Source organism: Gossypium hirsutum, chromosome D03 (assembly GCF_007990345.1).
Source record: "Gossypium hirsutum isolate 1008001.06 chromosome D03, Gossypium_hirsutum_v2.1, whole genome shotgun sequence".
Taxonomy (NCBI): domain Eukaryota; kingdom Viridiplantae; phylum Streptophyta; class Magnoliopsida; order Malvales; family Malvaceae; genus Gossypium; species Gossypium hirsutum.
This window is the reverse complement of record NC_053439.1, coordinates 599149-614523: the sequence shown is the minus strand read 5'-3', so window position 1 is coordinate 614523 and position 15375 is coordinate 599149. Positions and strand designations below refer to the sequence as shown.

Below are 15375 nucleotides of genomic sequence, written 5' to 3'. Positions count from 1 at the left end.
CGAAAAGTAAAAGTAAAAGGACTAAAATTTGAATTTACAAAGACTACAAGGATTTAAAGATATTTTAACCTTCAAACATTCACGGATTATACTTAGGTTCTTCTAGCTCAAATGCTTGCACCCCTACTCATTGTTTCGCTTAGTCTTCTTCCATTTCCAACCCTTGGATTCACATATATGATAACATTCAACGGCCAGGATCTTCAGTAACAGACAGGCCATTATCCTCGGTATCCGCTATTTAATATTAATATTGTGTACTGTGTGCCATCATCAGTTATTGTTAAAAAGTAAAATTAAACTACCCTTAAATTACTAAACAATTAATAAATTTATGTTTTAGTCACTTAACTTTAAAAAATTATAAAATGATTATTAAATTATTCGAAAATTTTCATTTAAATCATTAGGTTGTTAAAATTATTATTGTACGACCTTCTCTGTTCGCACCGCCTGCACCAATCGAAAGCTCTTCTTCCCCTTCTCTTTTATAGTTCAGTTTTTTTCATGAAATCACGAATCTGCGAATTAAAATTCAAATAACTTTTTCTCTAATCTCCAACACCAATCGTCAGATCAACTTAAATCTAAGATTTGTTCTTCTACTTGTCGATGAGTACTGATATATCGTATCAATCATTTAATCGTACTTTTAAAAAAAATTAATAACCCAATTACTTAGATAAATTTTTTTAAATAGTTCAATGATTTAAATGAAAACTTTCGAATAATTTAGTGACCGTTTGTAACTTTTTAAAGTTGAGTGACCAAAACGTAAATTTACTAATAGTTTAATGATTTTGGGTGTAATTTACGTTAATATTAGTATCGTGTAGTGTGGCATCAGTTTATAGTTAAAAAATCCATTTACTTTAATCCCCATTAAAAAACTTCCCAAAAATACAAATATTGAGCGTTGGCCGGCCCCCCAGCCACCAACATGCCAGAACATAGTTTGTTTGTCCTTTTATTATTGCCATTTATGATATCCTTGGTATTGCCTGTTGAAGGTTTATAAATGGAACAATAACAACAATGCACAAAACTGGGTTATTATTATTACCAGTGATAACAATGAGAAAACATGAGATTTTTACAGTTTATGTTGTTCTTGCTGTTGTCGTTGTTGTTTGTTTTAATGCCGGAACGGTGTACGCGAAGTACGATACCGGAGCCAGGATTGTTCCGGGGAAACTAAACGTTCATTTGGTACCGCATTCGCATGACGATGTTGGCTGGTTAAAGACTGTTGATCAGTATTATGTTGGATCAAACAACAGCATTCAGGTTCGGTTCTCACCATGTTTATGTTAATTTTACTCAATGACAATGAGCTTTGTTATGTTTGATGGTTTTTTTTAAGTGATTTGTGTATGCAGGGTGCTTGTGTACAGAATGTGCTCGATTCGGTCGTCGATGCATTGCTTCGTGATCCGAATAGGAAATTCGTGTTTGCCGAGATGGTAAATGGTCATTTTTCTAGTCTTGAGTCCAGTCATGTTCATGTTCGTGTAATAATAAAGTTCGGTATGAATTTATACAGGCATTTTTCCAACGATGGTGGACGGAACAAAGTTCAGAAATACAAGAACAAGTGAAAGAACTTGTGGATGCAGGTCGATTGGAGTTCGTGTATGTTTGGTTACCGAGCAACTTGATGTCTTGTAAGGTTTGATTATTGCATATATACTGAAACTGGCCTATTGGGGATTGTATATGCAGTAATGGTGGTTGGTGTATGCATGATGAAGCTGCAACACATTATATAGACATGATCGATCAAACGACTTTAGGCCATCGTGCGATAAAGGAGCAATTCAACAATGTTCCTCGTGCTGGATGGCAAATCGATCCTTTTGGTCATTCTGCTGTGCAAAGTTACCTACTCGGTGCTGAGGTGCATAATTCAATCAATTTAACCGACTCGAAACCGATTTTAATTTGAATAAATGACACATTTTGGTACATTGTTTCCTACAGGTTGGCTTTGATTCAATGCATTTTGCAAGGATTGATTATCAAGATAGAGCTCAACGGAAGAACAAGAAGTCTCTCGAGGTTATATGGCAAGGGTCCAATACATTCGGTTCTTCATCTCAGGTTCGGAATAAAAAATCCTGTAGTTATAACATTTTACTTTTTGTATTAACTTCTTGGTCACCCTGCAGATTTTCGCGAATGCTTTTCCCATTCATTATAGTCCTCCGACCGGTTTCCATTTTGAAGTGGATGATGATTCCGCGCCTGTCCAGGTACGATAATGTTTAACAAAGAGTTATGTGGTTTTTGTATTGATCGTTGTTCGTGTTTGTTGTGTATTACTTTCTATGCCTCCAGGACAATCCTCTTCTATTCGATTACAATGTTGAACAGCGGGTTAACGACTTCATTAATGCTGCAATGATCCAAGTAAACTGTTCGTTCCGTTTTTTGGGTTTCTTGTTTCTCAAGTTAGGAGCCTGACTATCAGTTTTTATTTTTCGTTCTTTCCGATTAGGCCAACGTGACGAGGACGAACCATATTATGTGGACAATGGGAGATGATTTCCAATATCAATATGCTGAAACATGGTTCAGACAGATGGACAAATTTATTCACTATGTTAACAAGGTACTTTCAGACAATGAAATTGATTTTTAATCGCTAATTTTATTTTGAAATTGTAGCTTTTGAGCTCGAATTTTCCCTCAATGTGTACAATACTATTCATTTGTGCTCCCTTTTCTTAGGATGGCAGAGTGAACGCATTGTATTCTACACCATCCATATATACCGATGCAAAAAATGCCGCAAACGAAACGTGGCCACTTAAAACTAATGACTATTTCCCGTAAGCACTTCATTTGCTTGACCATTTGTTTTCAAGTTTGCTTAGGCTGATCTTTTACACGTACGCTTCGATGATGCATGGCAGTTATGCAGACAGTCAAAATGCTTATTGGACCGGATATTTTACAAGTCGGCCGGCCTTTAAACGATTTGTTCGGAAGCTTAGTGGATATTATTTGGTAATGTCATCAAACTAACGAGATGAAAAACCGAACAACCTGTAGTTAATGGTAAAATCGAACTGATATTTCTGTATTCTTCGAACAGGCAGCGAGACAACTCGAATTCTCGGTAGGAAGGAGATCCAATGGTTCCAATACTTTTAGTTTGGGAGATGCTTTAGGTATTGCACAACACCATGATGCCATCACCGGTACTGCTAAACAACACACAACTAATGACTACTCGAAACGCCTTGCAATAGGAGTAACTGAGGTTGACAACCAACTTCCTCTATACTTCAACCCGTTTTAGGAGATTTCCGGGTTTTATCATTGAAAATCGAACAATTTGTTGCATCCGCAGGCCGAAACTGTTGTATCTTCTGCTCTCTCGTGCTTAACTAAGAACAATTCCGGAGATAAATGCGAAGAATCGGGAAATATATTTAGCCAAGTAAGCCATTAAGAGCTGTTAATGTCTCCTTATATTGTGCATATCCTTGTTGGTCTGACACCATTTATAACAGTGCCAATTGGTCAACATCAGTTACTGTCCACCAACAGAACAGGACATTCCACAAGGGAAAAGCTTGGTAATTTTCGTGTATTTTTCGTTTCCGTTACAAATTCTTTTTTTTTTTTCGTTCACCATTCGGAAATGGTCACTTTCAGGTGGTGGTGGTATATAATTCTCTTGCATGGAACCGTACCGATATCGTTAGAATACCAGTGAGCTAGCTAACATTTGATATCTTTTGGGTTTTTGTTGATTTAGTATATGGTGTAACTTTTAGGTCCTGTCTCAAACCATTTACAGGTTAACGACACGAATCTTGTTGTCCAAGATTCCTCTGGTAATAACATTGATACACAATTTATAGCTTTGGATAATGTTACAATAAATGTAAGGGAGTTCTACACAAAGGCTTACTTGGGACTGCCGTCGGATTCGGTTCCGAAGTACTGGCTTCTTTTTCAAGTATCTATACCTGCACTCGGCTGGAATACTTACTTCATTTCTAAAGGAACCAAAAAAGGTACTGGACCCTTGTTGAAGTCTCGAAGCTTATATACGAAAAGGAAAATTTGTATTTGATATGTTTGATCTTTTTACGGTGTAGGACGAGGCACGGTTGGAATGGTCTCGGCAATGCCACAAGAAGGGACAATTGAAATTGGACAGGGAAATCTCAAGATGTCTTTTTCTACAAGTTCCGGCCAACTCCAACGGATGTATAATTCTCGAACTGGAGTAAGTTGTTTGTAATTTCCAAACAATGATCATGTAAGTCCCGGTTTTGGGTATGTTTTAATCTTTGTTTTCCAATTTCGCCAGGTAGATGTACCACTACAGCAGAGTTACCTATGGTATGGTTCGAGTTCGGGTGGTTCTGATTTTCAGGTAAGCAATCACAGCACTTGGATTTCATATATAAGTGTTCACAACGAGGTCGTAACTTGTAAGAGCCTGCTTAAATGTTACAGGCTTCCGGTGCATACATATTCCGGCCTGACGGAGAATCTCCAACTGTTGTTTCACGATCGGTAAGTCTCTAGTTGAACATTGTCATCTTTTGAGCATATAACAAGCCTCTCATCAAAACCTTGTTCCCCTGCAGGTGCCATTGAATGTCACTCGTGGACCTCTAGTGGACGAGGTTTACCAACAATTTAATGAATGGATCTACCAGGTCACCAGGCTTTACAAAGACAAAGAGCATGCTGAAATCGAATTCACCGTAAGGCAAATCTAAAACGAAGTTGAATCTTATTACCTATATGTTCTCTTTTTTCCTCAAACTGTGTTATCAATGGCTCTGGTGAACGTATGTGTGTGTGTTTGAAGATTGGTCCGATCCCCTTAGATGATGGTGTCGGAAAAGAGATTATTACTCAGCTGACAGCAAATATGGTTACGAACAAAGAGTTTTATACTGATTCGAATGGCAGAGACTTTCTAAAAAGGGTAATTTCTGAAACATTCCTTCTCTTTGAAGATACATGAAGTTGAGTTAGCTTCAATGTCAAGTTAGCATAGTATAGATATCAACAAATCATAATGTTTCTTGATGTTGGTTCGGTTTTGATCTCGGACACGTTGTGCCGTTCTTATATATTGATGTTTCTACTTGCATTATGGCTAGGCTAAATGCTCAAATTAGGGTTCAACCTTTTAGTGCTTGCTCACATAAGGGCCAAACCTTTTAAAATTGTCATATAAGGACTTAACATTTTCAAAAATGTTCAACTAAAGGATTTTCACGCACTTCAAGTCAGTTTATGGTAAAATTAGGAGAATGTTAACGTGTTTAGAATAAAATACATAATAGTTGAATCAAGTATTGCTTGAAAATAGAAGAAAATAATAAAAACATAATTCGAAACCTGATATAAGACATTTAAGAAGCCCTTATATATATTGCTTGAAAAGAAAATAAAGTAATAAAAACATAATTTAAAATCTGATATACGGATATTTGAGAAGCCTTTCTATGAGCACTTTTGAAAAGGTTTAGCCTTTATTTGAGTATATTCAAAAAGGTTTGACCCTTATTTGACCATTTTAAAAGGTTTGGTTTTCTTGTAACACTTTTGTGAAGGTTAGGCCTCTATATGATATTTTGAATGGTTTGATCCTTATGTGAGCAACCTCTAAAAGGTTGAGCTCCAATTTAAGCATTTAGTCTTATGGCTACTATAGTACCAACTCGAAATGTAAAACATCACAGTTCCATTTCAGGTTCGAGATTTCAGAGAAGATTGGAACTTAACGGTTACTCAACCTGTAGCAGGGAACTATTATCCGGTAATTTTCTCGGTTCTAGTTTACGAGCCCGAAAATTCTTCACATCATTGAGGAGTTTGAGAACTCGTCGTCCTTAAGAGTTCATAGCGTATAGCTTTATATGTGTATTTATAGGTTTTCATGGTACATATTGATGTCTTGAAACAATTTTTTTCTAGATTAACCTCGGAATTTACACTGTGGATAAGAAATCGGAACTATCCGTGTTGGTTGATCGTGCCACAGGAGGATCGAGTATTAAAGACGGAGAAATAGAACTAATGCTTCACAGGTTTCCTTTACATTTAGCTTCTTAAAATACCCATAGTCGATATTTGTATCCAACACATATTCATGTATGGCAATGTGAACCTGCTGAACACACTTTGCTTTAGGCGGATGCTCTACGACGATTCCCGAGGGGTAGGCGAAGCCCTTGACGAAAGCGTATGTGTAGGCAACACATGCGAGGGACTTACGGTACACTTCTTAACTGTAATTGCAATGCTAGTTCATATCGTTTCTAATGAAAATCCATACTTGAATGATTTGATATCCTGTCTTTGGCTCAGATTCGAGGGAATTACTACGTTAGTATCGACCGGAAAGGGGAAGGCGCGCGTTGGCGTCGTACGACTGGTCAAGAAGTTTACTCGCCGGTCCTTTTAGCCTTCACATATGAGGTAACATTGTAACTTGAATGTGTCACAAATACATGTCTAGGAAAAACCATAACTGTGTATACAAATGATTGATCATTTAGAACATGGAGACCTGGAAATCATCCCATTTGACAAAAGCAACTGCCATGGATCCAGGCTATACTTTGCCACTCAATGTTGCTTTAATAACTCTTCAGGTGACAGTTTTTCGAACCCGTTTTTTAAGGTGAAAGTATGTGACAGGTCTCTCTATTACAGAGATATAATTAAATTAGTTCTTTTATTATTAAATGCACGGTTGTTAGAATTGAATTAGATCAACCAGTTGAACCAGGAATCGGTGGTTCAATTGGTACTATAAAACTAAAGGAAGAGTGAGCCGATGCGGAACCGATTGAACAGGGTAAAAAGCCCAATTAAAAAGCCATTTGACCAAATTTAAGCTAGTTTAAATATTTAATTTTATTACTATAATTTATAAAATGAATGCTTATATTTACATTATTATTTATTTAAATATTTTTTTATTTCTTTAGAAATTTTTGGAATTTTTTAGTTTATAACAATTGAATCAGGAACCAATGATCTAATCGGTTTGATCATCGGTCCGATTTTTACAACATTAATTAAATGGATCAATTTAGTCTTTGTACTAATAAAAAAAAGAATCAAATTAGAATTTTTTTTTTCATTTGCAATTCAACTCCAGACAAATGATTTCATTGGTAGAATATAAAAACTTTAAAAATATTAACTCAGTTAAATAATAAATTATAATTTTAAACAGTAAATGTTAACTTTATCAAATTTTGGCCTTTTTGAATTTCTTTTAATAGTATAAGGATTAAATTGACACATTTATTAGTATAAGGACTAAATTGACAAAATCTCAACAATAGAGGGACCTATCAGACACTTTCACCCCTTTTTTAACAATGTAATTTTCTACTGAAAACCGCTCTCTTTCTTTCCTCTAAAAATAGCTGCTTCTTTTCTTTTTCTTTTCTGTTTTTTTGCAGGAATTGAGTGATGGAACTGCACTCCTTCGTTTAGCACATTTGTACGAAGTAAGTAACTCGAATATCTCGATCCGGTTTTCTAAAATTCTTCACCCAAACATATTTTAAATCGGGTTTTTACTAAAGAAAATGTGAAATTACAAGAAACATATTGACGATATGGCTATTTCTTGTGATTATTGTGAATGTTTTTTATTAGGAGGGTGAAGATTCTACATATTCACATCTAGCAAAAGTTGAGCTAAAGAAGATGTTCAATGGAAGAACGGTATGTAAAGCTTCATACACACACACATGTACATATACTCATAGGGTTAATTATATCATATATCCACGTACTATGATTTGACTTTTAAACTTTAAAATATTTTAATTAAGCTCTTGAAGTATCATTATCGTATTAATAAGTCATTTTGTCAATATAACCATCAACTTGGACATTAAATGTTAGTTCAAATTTAACGCTGAGTATATTTAAAGCATGTGGATCAAATTGTAAATACATGTGTACCTACCGCATGTACAGCTAAGATTTGATGTGTTAAAAAGACAACAGATAAGTGCCAATAAAATTTAGGAGCGATTTCTTTTTAACATGTTATATCTAAGTTGTCTATGCAGTAAATGCATGTATTTACAATTAATTCCATGTGTTTTAAATATGCTCGACGTCAAATTTGAGTTAATATTTAACATCTAAGTTGGTTAGATTGACAAAAAGACTTTATTTATATAATATTAATACTTTGAGGACTCGGTCCTTACTAGAACTTTTTGAAAATTTTCTCTCTCACACACACACCAAGGCGAAGTTAAAATATTAATTAAAGAAGCCAAAATTAAATAATAACCTTTTGAGGGGGTAAAGTATAATTTTACCATTATATTTATTTGTAATTTAATAAATTTTAAAAGAGTTAAAAGGAGCAAATTTACCATATTGGGAGGGCCTCTGCCCGTATAGGAGTGTATTAATGGCGGCCCCTTAAAATGGTAAAATTTTAATTTAAGCCCTTTATAATTTATAAAATTTTAAATTAGTAATAGAAAAATTACACTTTGTATCCCAAAAATGATAAAAATTTGATTTAACCTTTTAAAAAATATAAATATATAGACTATTAAAATAATGAAATTGTATTTTTACTATCGTAAAAATATACAATTTAATACCAACCCCTCAAAAAAAATTTTGGCTCCACCGTTGAATGTATAAACAAAAGTAAGCAGGTGCCTTGGCCCCCCCAAAATAGTAAAACTGCCGTTCAATCCCTTCAAATTTTATGAAATTCAAATTAAAATAACGATAAAACTGCAATTTTCACTTCTAATAATTTATAATTCATTTTTGACGTCGGACTTCACTCCTCTCTGTATAACCATTTTTGAACTAACATAGTTTGAGCTTTATATTGGGTTTATTTATTTACTTTTTCAGATAAAGGAAGTACAAGAAATGAGCTTAACAACAAATCAAGTGAAATCAGAGATGAAGAAATTATCATGGAAAGTAGAAGGTGACAATGGAAAACAACCTTCTTCTCCTATTAGAGGAGGCCCTGTTACTACTTCAACTCTCATTGTGGAGCTTGGTCCTATGGAAATCCGTACTTTCTTATTGAAATTTTAATAAGCATATATGCATAGATCACTTTCAAATAAAAGTTTTCAATAAATTTACATTAATCTCATTATAGGTTCTCATCGTATTTGCTCTTTTTGATATAATGTTTAGACTTACCTATAATCCCTCCCCGACCCTTAAATAGGAGGGTAATGCGTTTAAACGCACTCGAAACCACATCCTCCTACATTATCAACAATTTCGATACCAATCGAGTTAAGACTCAATCGACAATAATATTTTTTATTTTTAAATTTTAAAAATAAGAATTAGTTAAATGTTGTGTCTTGAGCTTCAAGCCTTTGAGTCTCCTGTAAAATGAAAAGATTGTTGAAAACGGTTGCAATCAAAATTATAAAAGGAAGCATGTAGATGTATTGATATAAGCATCTTTAGAGATTGTGGTTTGTGCTAGGGTGAAGTTAGAAAAAAAAATTTTGGGCAGGAGATGAAATTAAACCGTATAATTTTACGAGAGTTAAAATGTACTTTCTCCATTTTAATAGCTTATATCTTTATAATTTTTTTAAAAAAATAAAAATAAAAATTATTGTTTTGGGAACATAGTACGATTTTACAATATATTAACTAAAATTTTATAAATTTTAAAATGTCAAAGCATAAATTTACCATTTTAGGGGGCATCAAATTGTCTCTTACATGTGATTGATTGGAGAGTAGGTGCCCTCTAGCATTTTTGTTGATCTTACCTTTTCACTATTATATCATTTGATAGAATATAATTATATCATTTGATAATCGTATAATTTGAATTTATAAATATTGAAAATAATTTGGATAAAAGTTGAATATAATAATTTTAAATTTTAATCTATTTATCTTATTCAACATTTAAAACAAATACGAAACACGTTTAAATTTTGAAAATTTTATTTTTCAATGTGGTGAAAACTTCCAATGCTTTATGAAAACACAAGCATTATAGAGGGACTAAAACCATAATTAGACCGAAAGTAAATCTAATCTTAGTATTCGTATACTTGCGCGGGATATAGGACACAATTTAACTGTCAAAATTACCAATCAATGATCGCCACGTGTCTAATTATCCTATATATATATTTATTTCTTCTTCATTTATTCCCTCCCAAAAATTCCCTCTCATCTTCCCTCTTCCCAAACAGAAAGGAAAATGGATTCTCAATACCCGACCCGGAGAAGCTCCCTTTACCCGGAAGTGATCCAAACAAACCCCGGTATCCCTCAATACTCTCCTTCTTCTTCTTCCAATAATCTTTACCCTACCATCGACAAGCATGATTTCGTCGATAACCTTTTCCCGGACTATCCTCAATATTCCGTTAGACACCGTAACGACCACTCAGCTCCGTCTTTTGCACCAACGGCTGAGTCTTTTCAATATTCCGTCAGTCACCATAACGGTTACTCAGATCCGTCTTTTGCGCCAACGGCACCGTCTTTTGAATATTCCGTTAGCGGCCATAACGGTTACTCAGATCCTTCTCCTCCTTTAGCGCCAACGGCTCCACCTGAAGCTGTGGAGGAAGTTTTAATCAAAATCCCTGGCGCCATCGTGCATTTGATCGACAAATCGTACAGCGTCGAGCTTGCTTGCGGCGAGTTCAGCGTGATCCGTCTCTGGCAGGATAACGAAATCGTAGCTGTACTCGCGCGCGTGGCTGATGAAATCCAATGGCCGATAACGAAACAGGGAACGTCAGTTAAACTTGATGATTCTCATTATTTCTTCTCGCTTCAGTTTCCTAAGGAAGCGGATTCAATTGAGGACGGTGATAGGAAGGTTAAGAAATCCGATGACGACGGCTCTGATTTGCTTAGTTACGGTTTGACGATAGCTTCGAAAGGACAGGAAGATTTGTTGTCGCAGTTCGATGTTATATTGCAATGTTATTGTTGTTTTACGGTGCAGAAAGTAAATGAAAAAGGGGAGGAGGTTTTAGATGGAGCGGTGTCTGCCGCGAAGAATACATCGCCGGAGGATTTGAATTCCGGAAGCAAGAAAGAAGCGATGGAGGGGAAATGCGCGGCATATTGGACCACGCTGGCGCCTAATGTGGAGGAATATAGTGGGAAAGCTGCTAAGATGATTGCGGCTGGATCAGGGCAGTTGATCAAGGGGATATTGTGGTGTGGGGATGTGACAATAGATAGACTGAATAGAGGGAATGAGGTATTGAAGACCAGAATGACTCCGGCCGAGAAGGATGCTGAGATTAGTCCGGAGACATTGAAGAGGATACAGAGGTTAGGAAACTGTTGGCTTTGATTTATGATGTTACTTTTTTATGTTTTCATTTCTTTTTTTCTTTTCTTTTCTTTTTTTTTTTCCTTTTGTTTTGGATAATGGGATGGATAGAGGGTGTCTAGAGATCGAACCTATCAACCGGGACTTCATTTATTTCAACGGAAGTCCTTTGCCACTATACCACGGGCCCGGGTGGCATTCGGTTTCTTTTTCATTCTTATGAAATGCTATAGCTAATGAGGTAATAATATCAATTGAATTTAGAAACAATTAGCTTGTCTGCATTTGGGATAATCACAAGGCTTCAATTGCATGGGTAGTATATATATATGCTGCCAATATGGTAGCAAGATAAAGGTTATTGATAAATTTGGTATATAATTACATTTGCATTATGTGTGTGTTTAGGAAACAGAGCACAACAATGACATTAGTGTTGATAGAAAGTTGAAACTGCTGTGTTCTGTTCCTTAAGACGGGAAGACAAAAGTGGAAATTCTTTCGTACCATTTGTATAAAACTAGGTGATGAGTGATGACCCTTTGCGCGTTTTCTCTTTCAAGTTCTATGCTTGAAAGCAATGGAATTTTCTAATGGAAATGGAACTGAAATACAACTTTGTTCAGAAGAATTTTACTTCATGAGTTTTCTTGTGATTTAACCCGAGTAGCATGGATAATAATGGTACAAGTTAGTTCTTTTTCTTTGGCTTTTAGGTCTAATTCTGTAGCAAACACTGCTTGATAATTTTGTTTAACTATACGTACAGGGTTAAGAAGGTGACAACAGTGACACACAAAGTAGCTAAAGGGCTTCTGTCCGGGGCTGTGAAAGTTTCTGGATATTTCTCGAGCTCAGTTGCAAACTCAAAATTGGGAAAGAAAATTTTTAAGCTCCTACCCGGAGAAATGGTTATTGCTACCCTGGATGGATTTGGTATGTCATTCTCCTGTCTTCACCTTATTTTCTATGCGCAGCTGCATCTTTTAGAATGCCATTCATCCTTGTGCAATTTACTAAAGTATAATGAATATTTGATTTGTGTGCTTATGCATGGAGTTTAATTAATAAAGATGGCAGCTGGATTGCATTTTAGGTTCTTCTACGGCTGTGTTAGATTTATACGTCCCAAAAGCACTACTGCTCCTTTGTAGTAACTGATGTCGAGAAAATGGAAAGTAGATTGCTAGGTTGGTGTTTCTAGGTGTGCGGTAGGTTGATACAAGCTTAAGGATATCTGTATCCTGTTTTTATGATTTCTTGTCTTCAGGTGGAATTGAATGCACTGGATGGTATAGAATAATTTGATCTCAGGCTCCATAGGCTGTTACCTATAGGTGCAGACTCCAATTAACCATACCACTTAGGCTTGAGATATCCAAATGCGTTGGGGTTCCTATCCCTTTGCACCCTAATTTGTATTGTCTTATCCATTCATGAAATTTGCATTTCGTTTAAGTCAAATATCTTATGAGCTAACTTTTTAACCATTTGTTCATTGTAGGGTCAATGCTATATCTGTTTTGTTTATGTGGGTGATTAAATGTGCTTGTTTAGACCATACCTAGAGGAATATGACAGAAACTTTTGTGTTCGTATATCTTTGTGTTTGTGTGTTTGCATTGAACAGTGAAGTTGATAATTTGTTGGGTTGGTTGGGTTACTAACGAGTTTGTACTCCCAGAACCACATTACGATTTTTAGAGGCCTCTCAGATACCATATAGGTGATTGAGCTTCTTTATATGCTGATGAATTAAGTCCCTGTTGCCTTTGAATGATAGAATTTGTTTTGAGTTTCCTTGTTGGCGAGCTACTTTATGACTCTGTTATCACTCCATGGTGAACAAATTTCATGCCATTTCATGCCATTCCTATGTGGGTTAGATTTGCTGATTATCTTATTAAACTAGCAACTTTTGTGGCATCAAATTTTGGGTAGTTGGGGAGCAAATGCAATGCTTCTGATTGGTAGATATGTGACTTCCATGTGGCCAATTTCAAGCAGTATTCAGATCTCTCCTATTAATTTGTAGTACTATTTCCTTGTGAACAGATAAAATTTGTGATGCTGTTGAAGCAGCTGGGAAAAACGTGATGTCAACATCATCCACTGTGACGACTGAATTTGTCAACCAAAAGTAAGTTCATAACGTATATTAATGGATTAATGGAAAAGCAACTGAAGTTTGTATTTGGAGGTAAACCTGGGTCAAAGAGTGTTGTAATCCATTTGCCTCTGAGATTTTACTCAAGTTTTTTATTGGCATTAACAATAGGAGTTCTACTCTGCTCTTTATGCCTAACGCATAGGTCCATGCACTCAAACACTCCCACACACAGAGAGCTATGCCCTTGCTTCAAGGACAATTTTATACAAAGTCTCTTCTCTTACTCTGAACTCTCTTGCCAATTAAGAAAGAGACACGAATTTAGAGCTTATCCTTTCTGCAGGTATGGAGAAAAAGCAGCTGAGGCAGCTAGCGAAGGGCTTGATGCTGCAGGGCATGCTGTGGGAACAGCATGGGCTGCATTTAAAATCCGAAAGGCACTAAACCCCAAAAATTCTTTTAAAGCTACCGTGCTAGCCAAGGCTGCTGCTAAGGCTACCGTTGAAGAGGCAAAGGCAAAGGGAAAGAAGTGATTGCTTTCAAATACCCATTCTTCAAATTTGTAAGTTAACAAGAAAACTGGCTATAATCCCCATCTCCTTAAGCTTCATATATTATCAATACCTGTTGTTGCTTATTTATAATATTTGTACATATTTTCTCTATTAGTGGCAAGAATTAGAAGGCTTTAGTCTGGTTGTAGTAATGATAAGTTATGAAGATTTGAAAAATCATCAGATTCACCCTTGAATGCATTAGGTTAGAGTTGAACCCAATTTGTTAGGATCTTCTAGGCATTATCATGTGCCATAGCTATTCTTTGGTTATAATCTCTCTTCAATGATAGTGTGAGAGTGATATTTGTTTTCTGTGGATTTCTTTTGTAAATTACATATGCCGACATGCCTGCATGCAATGCAATTTAGTTAAACATCATTATCTCTATCCTAGGTTTCCTTCAACCTTTTTGCTGGTGTTTGGTTTTGATGGTAAAGGAAAATATCTGCACTATATATAATATAGTTAGGTATATAGGTATGAAAAGACCATTCGTTGTTGCGTCAGACAGAAAAAGAACATTTACTAAAGAACGCTTATCTTGCTTTATTATTCTGATTCCTTATGAATATAAAGTATTTTACATGTACCATGGAGACCATATATGTATAGTTTTCACCATGGAGACCATATATGTATAGTTTTCAATTTTAACCCGAACTTGAAAATTCATTTCAATTAACTTGAATTCTAAATTTGATCTATTCAACCCAAATTCAAACACGTCCTATCTCAATTTGATCTTGAAAGTCAACACTTCGAACCCAAATTGACCTAAATCAAAATTATTTAAACTCGTTTAGAAAAAACTTGAACTTGAAATGACTTGAACAAACTTGAAATGACTTGAACAAGTAACACGAAATCATCTAAACTTATAATGACGCAACTCAAAAAACATGTTCCTCAACCTTGAATAATTCGAACATAATTTGATCAAAATACCTAAAAAAATTTAAAGCCTATATTAACATTATTTAAATTCACCCACTTAATTAACAATTATAGTCTCAACTCTCAACTCTCAACTCTCATCTCCCCTTATTTGGTTTCAACTATACCATCCAATTACCATTTAAGAAATAATAAACTCATGTCAAATAAACTCCTTTAAATTGGATGTCTGATTTAATTGGTTTTGGGTGAAGTCAAATAAATTCGTGTTAATTCAGATGTTAAGTATTGCAATTTTTTATCTAAGTTATTTTTAAGTCTGATAGTTAAGTTTCATTTATTAATTTATAATTTTTTATTTAAATTAAGATATTTTTACGCTTTAATCAAATTTGTACGAATGAATGAAAAGTTTTTGTGAGAGCACCTCTTCAATTTTCTCTTATAAAAAATTAAATTAAATTAATTACCCTATTATTAAATA

General features: G+C 35.0%; 2 protein-coding genes across 2 annotated transcripts; both read left to right on the top strand.

The window, feature by feature from the left end:
- Positions 1-1020: 1020 nt before the first annotated feature.
- Positions 1021-9148, top strand: LOC107909461 (alpha-mannosidase). The gene is made up of 28 exons (XM_016836980.2): positions 1021-1287; positions 1380-1463; positions 1544-1632; positions 1723-1897; positions 1981-2100; positions 2169-2252; positions 2338-2409; positions 2498-2611; positions 2731-2831; positions 2916-3009; positions 3098-3265; positions 3356-3445; positions 3519-3584; positions 3664-3720; positions 3809-4028; positions 4113-4243; positions 4328-4393; positions 4477-4536; positions 4611-4730; positions 4838-4957; positions 5732-5797; positions 5956-6068; positions 6172-6256; positions 6349-6459; positions 6540-6635; positions 7458-7505; positions 7657-7725; positions 8896-9148. The coding sequence occupies exons 1-28, from the start codon at positions 1036-1038 to the stop codon at positions 9085-9087; spliced, it is 3063 nt and encodes a 1020-aa protein (XP_016692469.1). The 5' UTR covers positions 1021-1035; the 3' UTR covers positions 9088-9148.
- A 1042-nt stretch (positions 9149-10190) lies between these two features.
- Positions 10191-14384, top strand: LOC107909463 (protein EARLY-RESPONSIVE TO DEHYDRATION 7, chloroplastic). Its single transcript, XM_016836981.2, has 4 exons — positions 10191-11328; positions 12099-12265; positions 13385-13469; positions 13783-14384. Exons 1-4 carry the CDS (start codon positions 10235-10237, stop codon positions 13970-13972), a joined length of 1536 nt encoding a protein of 511 aa, XP_016692470.1. The 5' UTR covers positions 10191-10234; the 3' UTR covers positions 13973-14384.
- The last annotated feature ends 991 nt before the right edge of the window (positions 14385-15375 follow it).

Coding starts and splice junctions, on each gene's coding strand:
- LOC107909461 (XM_016836980.2), top strand. CDS start 1,036: ATGCACAAAACTGGGTTATTATTATTACCAGTGATAACAATGAGAAAA. Junction 3,010..3,097: donor AGCTTAGTGGATATTATTTG/GTAATGTCATCA, acceptor TTCTTCGAACAG/GCAGCGAGACAACTCGAATT. Junction 5,798..5,955: donor TAGCAGGGAACTATTATCCG/GTAATTTTCTCG, acceptor ATTTTTTTCTAG/ATTAACCTCGGAATTTACAC.
- LOC107909463 (XM_016836981.2), top strand. CDS start 10,235: ATGGATTCTCAATACCCGACCCGGAGAAGCTCCCTTTACCCGGAAGTG. Junction 12,266..13,384: donor TGCTACCCTGGATGGATTTG/GTATGTCATTCT, acceptor CCTTGTGAACAG/ATAAAATTTGTGATGCTGTT. Junction 13,470..13,782: donor ACTGAATTTGTCAACCAAAA/GTAAGTTCATAA, acceptor TCCTTTCTGCAG/GTATGGAGAAAAAGCAGCTG.